This window comes from Euprymna scolopes, chromosome 42 (genome assembly GCF_053919585.1).
Source record: "Euprymna scolopes isolate OS-2025 chromosome 42, ASM5391958v1, whole genome shotgun sequence".
In the NCBI taxonomy this organism is placed as follows: Eukaryota; Metazoa; Mollusca; class Cephalopoda; order Sepiida; family Sepiolidae; genus Euprymna; species Euprymna scolopes.
The window spans coordinates 65,895,213-65,915,539 of record NC_136523.1 but is presented as its reverse complement, the minus strand read 5'-3'; the positions used below and the strand labels follow the sequence as shown (position 1 = coordinate 65,915,539).

Below are 20,327 nucleotides of genomic sequence, written 5' to 3'. Positions count from 1 at the left end.
TTATAAGGATTAAACCCCATATCTCTTCAAAGGGCAGAAATCCTCCCTGGGGTGGTAAGAGGATTTGTTATTTAGAGGGAAAAATAGGAACTACTTCCTCTAAAGATGGTTGCGATTGTGATGATGTTGCTCCTAGGATAAAATTTAGGATTTTATTATAATGACTAAATGTGTCTAAAATGGCGTTCTAAAGTTACATAGGATAGTGGCTAATAGCCTAGACATAATAATTTTGTATGTGGCATCTGTTGTTGCAAACCTATGGTACTTTGGTCCAATCAAAATACTATATAGGAGATAATATGAAGAAGTGGGCCTAGATAAGGCTTTGGCCCTCCTTGCGTTTTCAAACGGAAGTATGCAGTTTTATGGCTTCTTGTTGTACTGTGTTAACATATATGTTTTGTATTAATTCACAAAGTGAATTAATACAAAACATATTTTGTGTTTTACAAAAACTTTTAACTTAGTACAAAATTTTCAGATTATAAAAAATGTAAAAATAATCGTATGTTTTTTCTTTTGTTTTTGTTTTTGCTTTTTTTCAACAATTGCGCTATTTTCTAATGAAAGCCGTGTCTGAATGGAAAAGTCTTAGTGATACTTTTAAGGTTCAGAGGTGATCAGTTTTAAGGTTCAGGGATGATCCAAGACAGAAGTCACAAAGTCACATGATATCCAGGGAGGAAGGGTTTCCTATCTTTTTGGGGTTGACGAGATTTCAAGTAGGAAATATGTATCTAGGGTGCTGCCTCCAATGAAGGGCATCCTGCATATTGTGGCTGTAGCAAGACAAGCTATTTATTCATTTATTTATTCATTTATTTATTTATCTATTTATTATATTCTCTTTTTAAACAAACCTTTGTTATAAAATCCACATTGGCATCTAAGTGTACAGAGGATCATGTATTTTTACATACAGTGAAAATATAACAATCGTTTTCATACTGAATTGTTCCTTTTTTGTTTGTCTTTTAGCAAAATAGGAATATTTTTTTCAGAATTTTTAATATTAGAATTAACAATTTTTAATATTAGAATTAACAATTTTTAATATAAGAATTAACAATTTTTAATATAAGAATTAACAATTTTTAATATTAGAATTAGCAATTTTTAATATTAGAATTAACAATTTTTAATATTAGAATTAACAATTTTTAATATTAGAATTAATATTTTTTAATATTAGAATTAACAATTTTTAATATTAGAATTAACAATTTTTAATATAAGAATTAACAATTTTTAATATTAGAATTAACAATTTTTAATATTAGAATTAACAATTTTTAATATTAGAATTAACAATTTTTAATATTAGAATTAACAATTTTTAATATTAGAATTAACAATTTTTAATATTAGAATTAACATTTTTTAATATTAGAATTAACAATTTTTAATATTAGAATTAACAATTTTTAATATTAGAATTAACAATTTTTAATATTAGAATTAACAATTTTTAATATTAGAATTAACAATTTTTAATATTAGAATTAACATTTTTTAATATTAGAATTAACATTTTTTAATATTAGAATTAACAATTTTTAATATTAGAATTAACAATTTTTAATATTAGAATTAACAATTTTTAATATTAGAATTAACAATTTGGACAATTTGGATTATTTGGAGTGCTCTTCTCATTTTGACTGCTTTTCTCACAACGTTTCAATCAATTTAAACTTTTGACCTTTTTAAGGTGTATCTCATCGAACTTGAGAATCTTTCTGTCAAACTCGATCTGTACAGAATTTTAAATGGAACCATGAGATTAGCTTGTTCTTGTTCTGAAATTAGAAATCTTAAATAATTCGTAATTGTATTCGTAGTATCGTTTGCATTGAAGATTGTACCTTCATCTAAAATACTATTGCTTAAAATTGATTATTACTTAGGACTTTATCTATTACACCATGGATCCTTGCAGATTCCCGAGTTGGACAAAATACACGTAAAGAAGATTACATGAGTCGAACGGTGTAAGAATGATATACAATATATATATATATATATATATATATATATATATATATATATATATATATATATATATATATATATATATATATGATCGAAAAAATCCAGATAGGAATTTCAGTCAAAATGAAAAAAATGATTTTTTTTTTCTTGCAAAAGTTTGGTTTGCTTCTTTTTTCTTTGTTTGTTTTTTTGAAACAAAAAACTAAATAATATCCAATTCTTATTCTTTCATTTTCTTCTATTTCTTCTTGTCCTCTTCAATTCCGCAGATAAGGTAGTTTCGGTTGCCCCGGAACGTAATGAGACGGAAGGAGCTTCAGAGCCAGAATGGAATTTCGATGCAGAGATCATAGTCATCTGGGTGACGGGTGGAGTCGTGTTAGCCACTCTGTTGGGTATGTTGATCTGTTTGTTGGCGACGCGTAAAAAGTCCAGATCATCGACAGCTACGATTAGAGCGAGGTGAGTTTCTTCTTTAATTTCTTCTGTAAAAGTTATGGTGTCGTTCTAATGGTTCTCTGTTGTTAAAAGTTATGGTGTCATTCTAATGGTTCTCTGTTGTTAAAAGTTATGGTGTCATTCTAATGGTTCTCTGTTGTTAAAAGTTATGGTGTCATTCTAATGGTTCTCTGTTGTTAAAAGTTATGGTGTCATTCTAATGGTTCTCTGTTGTTAAAAGTTATGGTGTCATTCTAATGGTTCTCTGTTGTTAAAAGTTATGGTGTCGTTCTAATGGTTCTCTGTTGTTAAAAGTTATGGTGTCATTCTAATGGTTCTCTGTTGTTAAAAGTTATGGTGTCATTCTAATGGTTCTCTGTTGTTAAAAGTTATGGTGTCATTCTAATGGTTCTCTGTTGTTAAAAGTTATGGTGTCATTCTAATGGTTCTCTGTTGTTAAAAGTTATGGTGTCGTTCTAATGGTTCTCTGTTGTTAAAAGTTATGGTGTCATTCTAATGGTTCTCTGTTGTTAAAAGTTATGGTGTCATTCTAATGGTTCTCTGTTGTTAAAAGTTATGGTGTCATTCTAATGGTTCTCTGTTGTTAAAAGTTATGGTGTCATTCTAATGGTTCTCTGTTGTTAAAAGTTATGGTGTCATTCTAATGGTTCTCTGTTGTTAAAAGTTATGGTGTCATTCTAATGGTTCTCTGTTGTTAAAAGTTATGGTGTCGTTCTAATGGTTCTCTGTTGTTAAAAGTTATGGTGTCATTCTAATGGTTCTCTGTTGTTAAAAGTTATGGTGTCATTCTAATGGTTCTCTGTTGTTAAAAGTTATGGTGTCATTCTAATGGTTCTCTGTTGTTAAAAGTTATGGTGTCATTCTAATGGTTCTCTGTTGTTAAAAGTTATGGTGTCGTTCTAATGGTTCTCTGTTGTTAAAAGTTATGGTGTCATTCTAATGGTTCTCTGTTGTTAAAAGTTATGGTGTCATTCTAATGGTTCTCTGTTGTTAAAAGTTATGGTGTCATTCTAATGGTTCTCTGTTGTTAAAAGTTATGGTGTCATTCTAATGGTTCTCTGTTGTTAAAAGTTATGGTGTCATTCTAATGGTTCTCTGTTGTTAAAAGTTATGGTGTCATTCTAATGGTTCTCTGTTGTTAAAAGTTATGGTGTCGTTCTAATGGTTCTCTGTTGTTAAAAGTTATGGTGTCATTCTAATGGTTCTCTGTTGTTAAAAGTTATGGTGTCATTCTAATGGTTCTCTGTTGTTAAAAGTTATGGTGTCATTCTAATGGTTCTCTGTTGTTAAAAGTTATGGTGTCATTCTAATGGTTCTCTGTTGTTAAAAGTTATGGTGTCATTCTAATGGTTCTCTGTTGTTAAAAGTTATGGTGTCATTCTAATGGTTCTCTGTTGTTAAAAGTTATGGTGTCATTCTAATGGTTCTCTGTTGTTAAAAGTTATGGTGTCATTCTAATGGTTCTCTGTTGTTAAAAGTTATGGTGTCATTCTAATGGTTCTCTGTTGTTAAAAGTTATGGTGTCATTCTAATGGTTCTCTGTTGTTAAAAGTTATGGTGTCATTCTAATGGTTCTCTGTTGTTAAAAGTTATGGTGTCATTCTAATGGTTCTCTGTTGTTAAAAGTTATGGTGTCATTCTAATGGTTCTCTGTTGTTAAAAGTTATGGTGTCATTCTAATGGTTCTCTGTTGTTAAAAGTTATGGTGTCATTCTAATGGTTCTCTGTTGTTAAAAGTTATGGTGTCATTCTAATGGTTCTCTGTTGTTAAAAGTTATGGTGTCATTCTAATGGTTCTCTGTTGTTAAAAGTTATGGTGTCATTCTAATGGTTCTCTGTTGTTAAAAGTTATGGTGTCATTCTAATGGTTCTCTGTTGTTAAAAGTTATGGTGTCATTCTAATGGTTCTCTGTTGTTAAAAGTTATGGTGTCATTCTAATGGTTCTCTGTTGTTAAAAGTTATGGTGTCATTCTAATGGTTCTCTGTTGTTAAAAGTTATGGTGTCATTCTAATGGTTCTCTGTTGTTAAAAGTTATGGTGTCATTCTAATGGTTCTCTGTTGTTAAAAGTTATGGTGTCATTCTAATGGTTCTCTGTTGTTACACGCGCATGCAGCTATGTACGCATTTCATTTCATTGGTTAACATTAACTTTTGCCGAATCGTAAAACAATTCTGAATAGATGTAATCCTAACTTAACACGACCAACTTTATAGGCATGAAATAAAATTAACGTTTTATTTTTTTTCGGCAAACGAGTAATTTGTGTGTTTTTCATTGTTAAAGTTAGAAAAGTTGCTAGTTTTTTTTTTGTTTGTTTGTTTTTTTTTTTTCGTTTGCTTTTTTTTTGTTTGTTTGCTTGTTTGTTTGTTTTTTGTTCGTTTGTAAGAAATAAATATAAATAATGTAGGTGTTTAGGGAAACAATGTAGAAAGACATCATGTTTTGGTAACATCATATATAGTTGAATAAACCTATTTCTTTCGAGTGCTGGTAGTATTCGAATGCTGAAAATACATTTAGCCCAACGAAAGAAAACATATTTTGTCATATGTGAAAATAATAAATGTGTCAATTGTAAAAGTGTTGGGGAGAGAAGGTCTTTGTTTTTGATTTATAATGTCAGACAATGTACGAAAAATTGCAATTCACAGAAGTAAATTGATTTTAAAAGACTGGACTCATCTTTTCACCAAAAAATAGCCACAATATTTAGAATATGCATGAATAAACTATATGTATTATGGAAAATAAAAGTAACCCATCTAAAATTTAAGTGGCTTTAGAGTTTTAATAATTTTTAATAATTGATTGCCTGATAAAAGTTCATATTTCCCAGGAAAAGATATATTTGTTTGAAATAGCTAATTGAATTTGGCTACACTAATCGAGTAATACAATCTAGAAGTCGCCTTAATGAACGGTTGTTCATGGTCGTAAGTTGGCGTATCTTTCAACATCTATCTCAGGGTGCTATACCTGTTTGTATTTATAGAGTACATCAGTCAATCATATTCCTGCAATGAGAAACCCAAATGAATTCATATTCATAATAGCATATCGCATATGTATGAATAGGACTGTATGTAATAGAAAAAAATTTTAATCATAAAATTAGAAAAGAATAAAAATGAACAGCGAATTAATAAGATGTACTTTTTCAAAGCAATATGTAAATTAGTTAATCTTGACACTTCAATCACATTCACATACTCAATATATTAGAAAGCTAATGTTATTCTATTTTACATATGATTTTGGCGTTTTACTCTCACTGTCAGTGCGATAAATGGACCAATTTTAGAGCTATATTTGGAGGGGATCAAGGGGATGAGAAAATACAATTAATGACTGAATAACTTTTTGAAAAATAAAATCGAACCATTTGATGAATCTTTTCTTCATGGGAAAAAAATCATGTGCTTAGTTGAATGCTAGACTTTTCCCGTTGACTTGGGATGAGTGCTTCATACCAAACTGATGGTTAACCATATGGTAAATTTGTGCTCCCTTTTACATGAAATACTAATCCTATTAATCTGTGCATCAACCGGATATCTTAATACTTAGTTCGCTGCACCTTATCATAGCAAAGGTCCATACAAAATATCAGCCCAGTAGGTTCTGAGAAAAAGTGGAATAAGCAGACAGACAGACTAGGAGAAACATAATATTGATTTTAATGCGATTTATTGAAGTTATAAAAAAAGTTATATAATTATTACTATTACTTCAGTAATTATTGAATAAAATTATCAGTTCTAAATAAATTTTACATTTGCATGTGAATTTTTGTGAACTCTTACAGAATAACAAATTGAATTTTATTGCTTTGCTTGTTTTTCAAATGTATCAAAAGTCATTCTTATAAACAGTTGTATCTTTTTTGTTGTTACGATATTGTTAGTATACACAAAAAATCGGAACAAAAATTATGTTTCGCCACTGTTCAGACTAGATATTAACCAAACTTCAGTGATATTAACCAAACTTTTGATAACGTATCAAGTTGTATGAAGTGGTGGCCTATCATAGATCTTTTGCAGAGATCAGAGTTGTTATTTTAAAAAGTGAAATCAAAATAAGATTTGTTGATGGAATAAAACTTAAATTCTATTGTTTCAATCCAAAAGAATGGCCTACTTCTTAAAAAAAAAAAAAAAAAAAAAAAAAAAACCTTTGCTTGGATAAGCTAATATAATTAACTTTCACTCCAGATCTAAAATGAAGACATATTTCCAACCTGTTGCTAAGATCGCTCACTGAAAAATGGTTGGATTGTTTTACTACTCTAGAAAATGTCTGCTTGCTGATGTAATACTTTACCCAAATAATAGCCAGATACATCTTAAGTACTATCATATACTACTGCCATATCTAAATGTCTATAGTTCAAAAACCTCTTTTCTGCTTTGACAAAGTACAAAATCAATTTTACAATTTAGTGGGTGGAGATAACTTCAGTTCCCTAAACATCCTTTATCACAGAAGAAACGTTGCTAGGCTTTCTTTATTTAATCATTATTTCCATTGAATGTACTCGACTGGACTCTAATCTCTGCTCCCTCCTTGTGGGGCATTCACACTCATCTTTACAGTTGTAAAGAATTTTGCTTTATTAACCGAAAAACGAAATTTCCATGAACAAAGTTTGTCTCTAAGAATTTCACAACTATGGAACATGTTATCACAGGACTGCTTTATTGCAAACTACAACATAGCCATCTTCAAATTAATGTCAATAAATACTGTTATAAACCGTCCCCATAATAAAACTTTGTTAATTCTATTGGCCATTTTTCAATCCTCTCATATTCTTCTTTATCATTTAACTGGCATCATCTATTTCATGACCCTTTTTTAAAAACATTGTAAAACTCCATCCATTCGCACACCGGGTTTGGTTTGCAAGTGATTTACATAAAACACCTCATAAATTGGTAGTTGAATGTGGAAATAAATTTTGTATTTTTTAAATATTGTTACAAAATAAAATTCAGATTTATCCCAACAAAAACTCATTTCAAAATCCAAATGCAAAAAAAATGATGAGCAAATAACAGAACAATATGGCATGAGTTTTATTCAAAATGTTTCCCTCAAGTCTTCACTATACTACAAAGTTTTTTTTTTTAGGGGGGGGGGTGATCTATAGCTGCATGCACAACATCTAAGGGTTTTTTTTCTCCCAGCATTTGTTCAATTTTTTCTTAAAAGCTTCAATACATGGAGTAGAGCAAGCTTCACTCTGCAGGATTGACCACAAAGAATAATCAAGAGTGTTAAGATCAAGTGATGAGGGAGGTCATTCTTCTTCACTGATTCAGGATGGACAGTTGTCTCTACACCACCGCTATGTTACTCGAGCAGTGTGGCTTGTCGACCCAACTTGTTGGGAGGTTCAAACTTCATCACCTTACACAGAATTATACCATGGGATCAGTGGACATTCAAGAATGTCCTCAATGTAACTTTGTTACTCTTGACCCTTTGACAGAGAAAAATAAGTGGAAATTTCCCTCTTTCAGGAATAGCTTCCCAGACAATCACTGATGCTGGTTTCTGCATTTTGAAAACCGTTCCAGCATTACCAGCCTCACCATTTCTTGCAAATTTTATTATCAATTTGATGATTATAACTTTTCATCAGTGAAGATGAAAAGTTATAGAGCGTGCCTTCTCTGATGCAGTTCAACAAGAGTCGATTTCAGGTGAGCCTTCTTTCAATTTTGGTTACAGAGAGAAGCTGTCTCTTTTGGAGCTTATAGGTCTGTAGGTCACTTCGACATCGTCCTTGGAGATGTCCATGCTTCCTTTGCCTTTTGTCTCATGGGTTTTCTTAGTTTTCACCTGATTTTTTTCCTCACATTTTTTATAAATGTCCTAGAGGTGTAGGGCCGGCCTGATCATTGTCTATCTTTGATCAACAAAGTTTCCAGGTAACAATCCGTCATTCTTTTTATCAACATTGTGTTAATGGTTAATTGTAGGTATAGACTGTTACACACCATCAAAACAATTTCAGTAAAATCCACACAGCCAACCATGGTTCTCTCCAGAATATGCTGCTGCCATTGCACACACATATCTTTTTCCATTGCTTCCAATGTAATAGATGTACTGAAACTAAAGCCGCTTTCAGGACTGCCAGAAACGACTGCAAAAGAGTAATAAAGAATGCAACAAGAGAGTTGTACGCTCAGTAGCTGAACAACGGCTTGGTTCCCACCAGTTTTGGCAAATAGTGAATAGGATCTTGAACAGAAGCATTTGCTCTATCCCAACTATCATCAAACTCCTTGCCAAGAACTTTGCAGCTAATTCTACCCTATGCAACCAAGGCCACCAATCCCCAGTCTTACCTTCTATATCAGAAAACACTCTGCATGATGTTGCCAAGCTAATCAAAAACCTCGATTCTAGTAAAGCAACTGGCCCTGACGGCATTTCTATTATAATGCTAAAAAAGCTTCAACCAGAACTAGCTCCCATACTTACAAAGCTGTTTAAGCGTTGTCTTAAGAAGAATTGCTTCCCGTCACCCTGGAAAATCTCATCAGTATGCCCTGTATTTAAGAATTCAGGTGATCGGTTATCTCCCTCTCAGTACAGACCTATAAGTTTCCTGTGCCTCATGACTAATTTGCTGGAATCTGTGTTAAATAGAGAAGTAGTCAACCACCTTGGCAAAAGTAAACTTCTTAGTGACATGCAATATTGTTTTCCTTCTGCTTGATCTACAGCAGTTGTGCTTACGGTTATATCTCACAGGATTAGTGAACCGCTTGATGGAGGCTTCGTTTCTAGGGCAATTGCTCTTGACATATTAAAGGCCTTTGATAGAGTATGGCATAAAGGTCTACTTCACAAGATCTCCAGTTATGGTATAACTAGAAATGTCTTCTCAGTTATTAAATCATTTCTCTCTGATAAGTTCATAAGAGTAGTGGTTGGTGGGCAGAAATCAGAAGTTCACAGTATTAATGCTGGAGTCCATCAGGGGTCCATTCTAGGTCTAATTCTCTTCCTAATCTGCATCAATGATCTTCCAAATCATATCCTTAGATCATTCGTAGACATTTATGTTGACAACACTACCATCTATGGCAGTACATCAAGGATCATAAACGACCAAATTCTCTCTGATTCTCTCTTCTCTGATCTTGAGCATGTGGTACAATGGGGAAAGAAGTGACTGGTTACTTTTAATGCATCTAAAACCAAACTTCTGTCTTTACATCATCAATGTCTGATCCCAATTGAAATGAATGGCTCTCGTCTTGGGGAGGCTCCTGGGCTTGACCATTACTCCTGATCTGAAATGGAACACATACATCAAATCTGTTGCCAAGGTCGCTGGGAAAATGGTGGGATTCTTCTATCGATCCAGTAGATATCTCACTGCTGATGCAATTCTCTACCTATATAAGAGCCAGGTACAATCAAAGATGGAGTACTGTTGCCACATCTGGGTAGGAGCTGCTAGAAAGACCTTATCCTGCCTTGACAGCATTCAAAACAGATTTTGTAGCCTAGTGGGGGATGCCCTTTTCTCTTCCCTGCAACCTCTTTCTCACAGAAGAAACGTTGTGAGCCTCTCTGCTTTATCATTATTTTTATGGCAAGTGCTCGTCTGAGCTCCAATCTATGGTCCCCCTCGCCAAACTTTCACAAGAAACACTCGTCTAACTGAAAACACTATCTATAATTTCCCCCACTCTTTATCCGCATTATACCTAAACATAGATTCCATGAACAAAATTTCTTTCTTAGAACTGCACACCTGTGGAACTCTCTTCCATTTGCCTGCTTTCCGGCTGACTATAATATGGTTTTCTTCAAGTCCAACCTAAACAAGTTCTTGATGAGCTGTTCCCCTTAAGTAATTGAATTTACCAAATTTCCACTACTAATACTTAATACGGCATTGTCCCATTGATCACTGTATGCTGATTAACCCTTATCCTGGAGTGGCCTCTGGGCCTTGATAAATGGTGATTTCTTTGTAAAAAAAAATTAAACTATTATTTAATGACAATAAAATAGTAAATTTATTTTAATATTTTCATAAAAATTAGTTCTGAAATTTTCTAACAGGACTTATACCCCACCCTATCCATCCATCCATCCATCCATCCATCTATCTATCTATCTATCTATCTATCTATCTATCTATCTATACACATATGCGCGCACACACATACACACACACACACACACTGTGCTACACAAAAATATCTGATACTTCACAAAAAATGTTATGTTTCTGATTTTTGGAGACAAGGAATGATAATTTGGATTATTGTGACTACTGTTCTCATTTTGGGTGTTATTCTTACAACGTTTCAGCCGATGTAATCTTCGACCTAACTCGAGAATCTGTAAGAAATTTCTAATGGAACCTTTTATTTAGTCCACAGGGGTAGCATGCTCTCGTTCTGTCAGCCATGCTGGGGAAAAATCTTAAGTAATTTACAATTGTATCTTAGTATCGTCAACACTGAAGATTGAACCTTCAACCTCCAGAAGAGTGCCACTTAGAACTGACTTAGTATGAATGTAGAAATGAAAATAAAAGGATAATTATTTCAAGAGGTTACATGTAGGTGGGGGTCACATGATTCATTTGGAGAACTGTTTTTAATTATAAAACCACATGTTACAATTTTTTCATTACTTTTTATTTTTTAACTAAACATGAAAAAAAAGTTTGTCTCCTTTATTAAGATTCGTTCATAATTTTGGACGCTAAAACATTCAAAAAGTGGAGGTCTCGTTTACTAAGATTTGTTCATTTAGTAATCTCATGAATTTGGACGCTAAAGACAAACATTAAAAAAGTGATGTTCGTCTTTTTTAGTAAGATCCGTTCAATTAATATATTAATTTTGGACGCTAAAAATCAGCATTAAAAATGTGAAGCTCGTCTCGTTCAAAATTCGTTCATTTATGTGATAATTTTGGACACTAAAAACAAACATAAAAAACGAAAAGTTCGTCTTTTTTACTGATTCGTTCATTTAGTCATGTAATATTTTTGGACAGTAAAAACCGTCAAGAAGAAACGAATAATACAATAAATGTAGATTATATATTTTGTCTTTTTAAGTATTATTGAAAGTTTTCTATTTGGGTACAATGTAATTTAGCTAAATCTAGGACGGTAAAACTTAATATGATGTAAAGAAATCTGTGACGTAATTGTTTACATGTAACAATCTATAAATCACCCCCACCAAAAAAAGTAAACACCTCAAAAACAACTGAAGATTTTTCGTTTGTATATGATACAAAAAAAAACAATTAAAAAAATAAAAAGCACACAAAAAGAAGACAAGAAAAAACAAATGTAACGCTTTTAATCAGAAATCGAAAGTTTTATAAAAAGAAAGCGAAACACGTGAGCGAACATTTCTAAATAATGAACCCAACCTTACACCCCTCCCTTTCAAATGCAAGAAAAAGTATATAAGGAAACGAAAAATACAAGAAATGTGTAATATATTGTATGCGGTGCTAATTATTTTTTAATGTTTTCTAGTTGGTTAAAATGTAATTGAGGTAAATATAGAACGCTAAAATCAGATATGATGTATAGAAAGCTGCGACGTAATTGTATTAGTTCTAACAATAACGGTAATGCAAGTAATGGAAAAAGGCAAGTGTAACTTTAAATGGAATAAATGATGTATAACAATATGTGGCGGTTAAACTGCCGTAGTGAATTAGGGCTGCAGTGTTCACTTTTTGTATGTTTCAGTATGATCCAGAATAATAGAAAGTCATCATTGCAGCCAATGACAATAGGCAGACTTTTATGGGGTGGGGAGAAATCAGTATTTCTGAATTGCAAAGTGTACTAGTAGTTGTAAGTGTATGAGTGTGCAATCCAGTTAATAATGGTGGCAGGTCAATATAGGCATAATGTTTGTAGAAGTACCCGGTCCTGTTTAGGAGACTGGGAGGACTTTTCATTTAGAGGGAGAAATACGAATTACTTTGTCTTTAGACCTTGGCAATGGTGATGATGTCGATCGTAGGACATAAGATAAGATTTTATTATATCTAATGAATGTGGCTGTAGCGGCGTTCATAAGTTACGTAAGATAGTGGGTAAAAGTTTAGACGCAATCGGATATAGCATCTGCCATTGCAAACCTATCGTAATTTGGTCCAGAGAGGAATTTCTGCAATCAAATTATTATGTGGAAGAAGAAGAAGAAGAAGAAGAAGAAGAAGAAGAAGAAGAAGAAGAAGAAGAAGAAGAAGAAGAAAAAGAAAAGATAGAAGAGATTAAATATATTTTTCGTTTCATATCAACACATTTAAACAGTGTTTCTATGAAATATAAGCATACAAAAATAATCAACCTTTATAGAAGAATAAAAAAAAAACCTTCTATCATCACTGAGTATTTCAGAATGCCAGTCTATTCAAAAGTCTATTAAAACGTCTATCACAAAAGTATATTCAAACGTCTGTTAAAACATCTATTAAAACATCTATTCAAACGTCTATTCAAAAGTCTATAAAAACGTCTATTGAAAAGTTTATTCAAACATATATTCAAAAGTCTATTCAAACGTCTATTAAAAAATCTATTCAAACGTCTATTCAAAAGTCTATTAAAACATCTATTCAAAGGTCTATTCAAACGTCTATCACAAAAGTCTATTCAAACGTCTATTCAAAAGTCTATAAAAACGTCTATTCAAAAGTCAATTCAAACATATATTCAAAAGTCTATTTAAAAGTCTATTCAAACGTCTATTCAAAAGCCTATTAAAAAGTCTATCTAAAGGTCTATTAAAAAGTGTATTCAAACGTCTATTTAAAAGTTTATTCAAACGTCTATTCAAAAGTCTATTCAAACACCTATTCAAAAGTCTAATAAAATGTCTATGAAAATAGTCTATTCAAACGTCTATTCAAACGTTTATTCAAAAGTCTATTCAAACGTTTATTACAAATGTCTATTCAAAAGTCTATTAAAACGTCCATTTAAAAATCTATTCAAAAATCTATTCACACGTTTATTAACAAAGTCTAATAAAAAATCTATTCAAAAGTCTATTCAAAATCTATGCAAACGCCCATTAAAATCTATTCAAACGTCTATTCAAACGGCTATTTAAAAGTCTATTCAAAAGTCTATTTAAAAGTCTATACAAGAGTCTATAAAAAGGTCTATTTAAAAGTGTATTTAAAGCTCTATTAAAAAGTCTATTCAAAAGTCTATTTAAAAATCTATTCAAAAGTCAATTACAAAAATCTATTCAAAAGTCTATTCAAACGTTTATTCGAAAGTCTATTAAAAAGTCTATTCAAAAGTCTATGCAAACGTCTATTCAAAAGTATATACAAACGACTATTAAAAAGTGTATTCAAAAGTCTGTTCAAATGTCTATTCAAAAGTCTATGCATGGCTCTATTCAAAAGTCTATTCAAAATCTTTTCAAAAGTCTATTCAAACGTCTTTCCAAAAATCTACTTAAAAGTCTATTCAAAAGTCTATTCAAACGTCTATTCAAAAGTCTATTCGAAAGTCAATTCAAACGTCTATCCAAAAACTTATTAAAACGTCGATTCAAACGTCTATTAAAACGTCTATTCAAACGTCTATTCAAAAATCTATTCAAAGTCTATTCAAAAGTCTATTCAAAAGTCTATTCAAACGCCCATTTCAAAATCTATGCAAACGTCTATTCAAAAATCTATTCAAAAGTCTATTCAAAGGTCTATTCAAAAGTCTAATCCAAGTTCTATTAAAAAGTCTATTTAAAAGTCTATTTAAACGTCTATTAAAAATCTATTCAATAGTCTATCCAAATGTCTATTCGAAAGTGTATTAAAACCTCTGTTCAAGTCTATTACAAAAATCTATTCAAATGTCTATTCAAAATCTATTCAAACGTCTATTCAAATGTCTATTAGAAAGTCTATTCAAAAGTCTATTCAAAGTCTTTTCAAAAATGTATTCAAGGTATCTCCAAAATCTATTTAAAAGTATATTCAAACGTTTATTCGAAAGTCTATTCGAAAGTTTATTCAAATTCTATTCGAAAGTCTATTTAAATTCTATTCCAAAGTCTATTCAAACATCTAAGTCTTTTCAAAAGTCTATTCAAATGTCTATTCAAGCATCTATTCAAACGTTTATTCAAAAGTCTATTCAAACATCCATTCAATCGTCTATTCAAACGTCTATTTAAACGTCTATTCAAAGGTCTATTCAAAAGTCTATTCAAAAGTCTATTGAAACGTATATCCAAGCGTCTATTCATATTGAATAGGTGTTTGCATATTAAAAAATCTATTCAAAATGTCTATTCAAACGTCTATTAAAAAGTCTATTCAAACGTCTATTCAAAAGTCTATTTATAATTCTTTTCAAATATCAATTCTCACTCTATTCAAACGTTTATTCAAAAGTCAATTTAAAAGTCTATTCTAAAGTCTATTCAAAAGTCTGTTCAAAAATCTATTCAAAAGTCTATCCAAACGTCTATTCAAATATATATTAAAAAATCTATTCAAAAGTCTATTTATAATTCTTTTCAAATATCAATTCTCACTCTATTCAAAAGTCAATTTAAAAGTCTATTCTAAAGTCTATTCAAAAGTCTGTTCAAAAATCTATTCAAAAGTCTATCCAAACGTCTATTCAAATATATATTAAAAAATCTATTCAAAAGTCTATGCAATGCTTTCTTCAAAAGTCTAATCAAAAGTATATTCAAAGTCTATTAAAAATCTTTTTAAAAGTCTATTCAAACGTCTTTTCAAAAGTCTATTCAAAAGTCTATACACACATCTATTAAAAAGTCTATTCAAATGTCTATTCAAAAGTTAATTCCCAAATCTATTCAGAACTCTATCCAAAATCTATTCAAAAGTCTATTCAAACATCGATTCAAAAGTCTATTCAAACGTCTATTCAAAAGTCTATTCGACGGTCTATTCGACAGTCTATTCAAAAGTCTATTCCAAAATCTATTCAAAGATCTATTCAAAAGACTATTCAAATGTCTATTCAATAGTCTATTTAAATGTCAATCCAAACGTCTAGTCAAACGTCTATTCAAAAGTCTATTGAAACGTATATCCAAGCGTCTATTCAAATGTATATTCAAAAATCTATTCAAAATATCTATTCAAAAATCTATTTTAAAGTCTAGTCAAAGTCCACCCAAAATCTATGTAAACGTCTATTCAAAAGTCTATTCAAACGTCTATTCAAAAGCCTATTCAAAGGTCTATTCAAACGTCTATTCAAACGTTTATTCAAACTCTATTTTAAAGTCTATTCAAACGTCTATTCAAATATCTATTCCAAAGTCTATTCAAACATCTATTCAAATGTCTATTTAAACGTCTATTCAAAAGTCTATTTAAAAGTCTATGCAAAAGTCCATACAAAATCTATGTAAACGTCTATTTAAAAGTCTATGCAAATGTCTATTCAAAAGTCTTTTCAAAAGTCTTTTCAAAAGTCTATTCCAAAGTCTATTCAAACGTCTATTCAAAAGTCTATTCAAGAGTCGATCCAAAGGTCTATTCAAAGCTTTATTCAAGTCTATTCAAAAGTCTATTACAAAAATTTAATCAAAAGTCTATTCAAAACCATATTCAAACGTCTATTTAAATGTCTATTCGAAAGTCTATTCAAAAGTCTGTTCAAAATCTATGCAACCGTCAATTCAAATGTCTATACAACCGTCTATTCAAAAGTCTATACGCATGTTTATTAAAAAGTCTATTCTAATGTCTATTCAAAAGTTTATTCAAAAGTCAATTCAAAAATCTGTTCGAAAGTCTATCCAAAATCTATTCAAAAGTCTATTCAAATGTCTATTTAAAGTCTACTCAAAAGTCTATTCAAAAGTCTATTCGATGGTCTATTCGGAAATCTATTCAAAAATCTATTCAAAGACTATTCAGAAGTCTATTTAAATGTGTATTCAATAGTCTATTCAAATCTCTATCCAAACATCTAGTCAAAAGTCTATTCAAACGTCTAATCGAAAGTCTATTACAAAAGTGTAGTCAAAAGTCTATTCAAATATCTATTACAAAAATCTTTTCAAAAGTCTATGCAAATGTCTATTCAAACATCTATTCAAACGTCTATTCAAAAGTTTATTCAAAAGTGTATTCAAACATCCATTCAATCGTCTATTCAAACGTCTATTCAAAAGTCTATTCAAAAGTCTATTGAAACGTATATCCAAACGTCTATTCAAATGTATATTCAAAAATCTATTCAAAATGTCTATTCAAAAGTCTATTCAAAATCTGTGCAAATCTCTATTCCAAAGTCTATTCAAAAGTCTATTCAAAGTCTATTCAAAAATCTATTTAAAAGTCTATTCAAATATCTATTCAAAAATCTATTTAAAAGTCTATGCAAAACTCCATCCAAAATCTGTGTAAACGTCTATTTAAAAGTCTATTCAAACGTCTATTCAAACATTTATTTAAAATCTATTTAAAAGTCTATTCAAACGTCTATTCAAATATCTATTCCAAAGTCTATTCAAACATCTATTCAAATGTCTATTTAAACGTCTATTCAAAAGTCTATTCAAAGATCTATTTAAAAGTCTATTCAAACGTCCATTCAAAATCTATGTAAACGTCTATTTAAAAGTGTATGCATATGTCTATTCAAAAGTCTTTTCCAAAGTCTATTAAAACGTCTATTCAATAGTTTATTCAAATGTCTGTTTAAACGTTTATTCAAAATCTTTTTAAAAGTCATTCAAACGTCTATACAAATGTCTATTCAAAAGTCTATCCAAACGTCAATTCAAATGCCTAATCAAAAGTATATTCAAGTCTGTTCAAAAGTCTATTCAAACGTCTATCCAAACGTCAATTCAAATGCCTAATCAAAAGTATATTCAAGTCTGTTCAAAAGTCTATTCAAACGTCTATTCCAACGTTTATTCAAAAGTATATTCAAAAGTCTATTTAAAAGTCTGTTCAAACGTCTATTAAAAAGCCTATTTAAAAGTCTATTCAAAAGTCTATTCAAACGTCTATTCAAAAGTCTATTCAAAAGTCTATTCAAAAATCTATTCAAAAGTCTATTGAAACGTCTATTCAAACGTCTATTCAAACGTCTATTCAAAAGTCTATTCAAAAGTCTATTCAAAAGTCTATTAAAAAGCCTATTTAAAAGTCTATTCAAACGTCTATTCAAAAGTCTATTCAAACGTCTATTCAAAAGTCTATTCAAAAGTCTATTCAAAAGTCTATTAAAAAGCCTATTTAAAAGTCTATTCAAACGTCTATTCAAAAGTCTATTCAAACGTCTATTCAAAAGTCTATTCAAACGTCTATTCAAAAATCTATTCAAAAGTCTATTGAAACGTCTATTCCATAGTCTACTCAAAAGTCTATTCAAAAGTCTATTCCAAAGTATATTCAAAAGTCTATTCAAACATCTATTCCAACGTCTATTCAAAAGTATATTTCAAAGTTTATTCAAAGTCTATTCAAAGTCTATTCAAAAGTCTAATCAAACGTCTATTCAAAAGTCTATTCAAAAGTCTATTCAAAAGTCTATTAAAAGGTTTATTCAAAAGTCTATTCAGAAGTCTATTCAGACCCCATCCAATTACTTTTATGTTAATTCAAGGTAAAAATATTGTCATATAAAATTATGTTATATCGTTTTGCGTACGAGTTTATTTATCTCTAAGAAATACACACAGAACCATTGGCAAAACACCTTTTCTTTTACACCCATTTTTTATCAAAACAGTGGTTCCTAAAATTATTAATAATTTTATCTTTATAACATCTATTTACTTCTTCATTCACATATTTGCCACAGATTAATTATGACAACAAGGAACTTATTCCATCAGTTTCCTATTCACTTAACAATCATCATCAGCAGCATCATAATCAGTATCGATTTAATTTCTGTTTAATATGTTGACATGTGTTTGACAGCTTTTAGAAATTGGCTTCCAAGCTAATCTATCTCTGAAATCCATCTTTATTTATCTCTCTTTTTCTCAAATCAACCCTTATCACTTTTTCCCATGTTTCCTTGTCTTTTCCCAATGAACTGGACCTGCTACCTCAACTGTTTTACATCTGACCAAGTTTTTATTTATTCTTCTTTCTCTCAAATCTATCTTTATTGCTTCCTCTCATCTTCTCCTTGTCCTTCTCTTGCTACATCATCTGTTTTACATCTGACCAAGTTTTTATTTATTCTTCTTTCTCTCAAATCTATCTTTATTGCTTCCTCTCATCTTCTCCTTGTCCTTCTCTTGCTACTTCATCTGTTTTACATCTGACCAAGTTTTTATTTATTCTTCTTTCTCTCAAATCTATCTTTATTGCTTCCTCTCATGTTTTTCTTGTCCTTCTCTTGCTACTTCATCTGTTTTACATCTGACCAAGTTTTTATTTATTCTTCTTTCTCTCAAATCTATCTTTATTGCTTCCTCTCATCTTCTCCTTGTCCTTCTCTTGCTACTTCATCTGTTTTACATCTGACCAAGTTTTTATTTATTCTTCTTTCTCTCAAATCTATCTTTATTGCTTCCTCTCATCTTCTCCTTGTCCTTCTCTTGCTACTTCATCTGTTTTACATCTGACCAAGTTTTTATTTATTCTTCTTTCTCTCAAATCTATCTTTATTGCTTCCTCTCATCTTCTCCTTGTCCTTCTCTTGCTACTTCATCTGTTTTACATCTGACCAAGTTTTTATTTATTCTTCTTTCTCTCAAATCTATCTTTATTGCTTCCTCTCATGTTTTTCTTGTCCTTCTCTTGCTACTTCATCTGTTTTACATCTGACCAAGTTTTTATTTATTCTTCTTTCTCTCAAATCTATCTTTATTGCTTCCTCTCATCTTCTCCTTGTCCTTCTCTTGCTACTTCATCTGTTTTACATCTGACCAAGTTTTTATTTATTCTTCTTTCTCTCAAATCTATCTTTATTGCTTCCTCTCATCTACTCCTTGTCCTTCTCTTGCTACTTCATCTGTTTTACATCTGACTAAGTTTTTATTTATTCTTCTTTCTCTCAAATCTATCTTTATTGCTTCCTCTCATGTTTTTCTTGTCCTTCTCTTGCTACTTCATCTGTTTTACATTTGACCAAGTTTTTATTTATTCTTCTTTCTCTCAAATCTATCTTTATTGCTTCCTCTCATGTTTTTCTTGTCCTTCTCTTGCTACTTCATCTGTTTTACATCTGACCAAGTTTTTATTTATTCTTCTTTCTCTCAAATCTATCTTTATTGCTTCCTCTCATCTTCTCCTTGTCCTTCTCTTGCTACTTCATCTGTTTTATATTTGACCAAGTTTTTATTTATTCTTCTTTCTCTCAAATCTATCTTTATTGCTTCCTCTCATCTTCTCCTTGTCCTTCTCTTGCTACTTCATCTGTTTTACATCTGACCAAGTTTTTATTTATTCTTCTTTCTCTCAAATCTATCTTTATTGCTTCCTCTCATCTTCTCCTTGTCCTTCTCTTGCTACTTCATCTGTTTTACATCTGACCAAGTTTTTATTTATTCTTCTTTCTCTCAAATCTATCTTTATTGCTTCCTCTCATCTTCTCCTTGTCCTTCTCTTGCTACTTCATCTGTTTTACATCTGACCAAGTTTTTATTTATTCTTCTTTCTCTCAAATCTATCTTTATTGCTTCCTCTCATCTACTCCTTGTCCTTCTCTTGCTACTTCATCTGTTTTACATCTGACTAAGTTTTTATTTATTCTTCTTTCTCTCAAATCTATCTTTATTGCTTCCTCTCATGTTTTACTTGTCCTTCTCTTGCTACTTCATCTGTTTTACATTTGACCAAGTTTTTATTTATTCTTCTTTCTCTCAAATCTATCTTT

The 20,327-nt window shown here is 30.7% G+C and overlaps 1 protein-coding gene across 4 annotated transcripts in view; it reads left to right on the top strand.

Annotated features, from left to right (window-relative positions):
• LOC145267172 (uncharacterized) overlaps positions 1 to 20,327 on the top strand; it is a 61,525-nt gene that overhangs the window by 32,179 nt on the left and 9,019 nt on the right. For all 4 annotated transcript variants that reach the window (XM_080123225.1, XM_080123226.1, XM_080123227.1 and 1 more), the window contains exon 2: positions 2,265 to 2,457. In XM_080123225.1, the coding sequence (XP_079979351.1) occupies positions 2,265 to 2,457 (193 nt within the window). The remainder of the gene's footprint in view (positions 1 to 2,264; positions 2,458 to 20,327) is intronic.